Raw genomic sequence first — 1189 nt, 5'->3', positions numbered from 1 at the left:
TTTTATTAGCTTCAGTGTGTGTGTGTGTGTCTGCATGCACATGTGTATGTCTCTTTCAGGTCACTCCAGGTCACTTCTCTCCAGACTGATCTTGTTCATTGACAAGAGACTTTCGTCTCATCTGACTCTATAATTCTGCCCATCAGTGCATTACTACAGGTATTTATCTATTAATACCCCACATCCTTTGCCATTTCTTGTTAATTTTATTTTTTTTATGTTGTTGTCGTCTCTGGAAGTTTCTGTCACCAAAACAAATTCCTGGTGTGTGCCAACATACTTGGTAATAAAGCTCTTTCTCATTGTGATCTGTTGCTTCACTGTGACTTTCTGAAGTTCAGGAGATGTTTTGGTGTCTCGGATGAAGCCCTTTCACTGGAGCGTGTTGGAACACCTGTGTCTGTTCTCTGATTGTGAACTATCTCCTCACTGTGTAAGAGTGACCTTTGGTTCCTTCAGCCCCAGCTTACTCCAGATGTTTTAATGTAATGATACTTTACTGCTCAAGTATTTTTTTTTATCCTTTTTATGAACCTCGTGGAACTCTTTGGTTATTAAAATAATATTTCAATGATATTTTAGAAGAAATTTGAGTACGCTTCTCTGAAAGCAAAGTTAAGATTATCATGTCTAAAGTTTATTTCATACAATTAATTTGCTAATTTTTATTAAAGGTGCCAATAGTTCTGGACGCTGTAGACTCTCAGTGATTTTCTGACGCATGGTTATTCCAGTCACTGTGACGTGTATGGAAGTTTTAGTGTGTATATTCTGTTATTTCCAACATGCGAGACACAACACTTTATTTTAAAGTAAACATCTGGGTGTTTTTGTCTCCTGGTGTTCTGACTGAAAACGTCACCTGAACGTTAATTCCTGTTCAGTAACGGAGCAACACAGTGTGACGTGGAAACCAAAGTGATTTAATATTCATTTTTATTACTGAAACACAGTTCCATGAACATCACGTGTGTGTGCGTGTGTGTGTGTGTGTGAGACTCTGATCTGCGAGTCCTTTACAATGGAGGAAGGCGTCCTGATGCGGTTCTCGTCCCAGAAACGTCTTCAGCATCTCCATCCCGTCCACCGAGCCGCCCGCCTCCAGGACCACTCTCCTGTACTCCTTTCCCACCTACACACAAACACACACACACACACACACAACACACACACACACACACACACACAC

At 40.5% G+C, this 1189-nt stretch overlaps 1 protein-coding gene across 1 annotated transcript in view; it reads right to left on the bottom strand.

Moving 5' to 3' along the window:
• Positions 1–919: 919 nt before the first annotated feature.
• The window catches only part of nln (neurolysin (metallopeptidase M3 family)), an 8589-nt gene continuing 8319 nt past the window's right edge, over positions 920–1189 (bottom strand). Inside the window, exon 12 of the mRNA XM_053515700.1 lies at positions 920–1132. Within this exon, the coding sequence (XP_053371675.1) occupies positions 965–1132 (168 nt within the window). The 3' untranslated portion in view covers positions 920–964. The remainder of the gene's footprint in view (positions 1133–1189) is intronic.

This window comes from Clarias gariepinus, chromosome 17 (assembly GCF_024256425.1).
Source record: "Clarias gariepinus isolate MV-2021 ecotype Netherlands chromosome 17, CGAR_prim_01v2, whole genome shotgun sequence".
In the NCBI taxonomy this organism is placed as follows: domain Eukaryota; kingdom Metazoa; phylum Chordata; class Actinopteri; order Siluriformes; family Clariidae; genus Clarias; species Clarias gariepinus.
The sequence above is the reverse complement of the archived record's forward strand: the minus strand, read 5'-3'. Positions and strand labels throughout refer to the sequence as shown.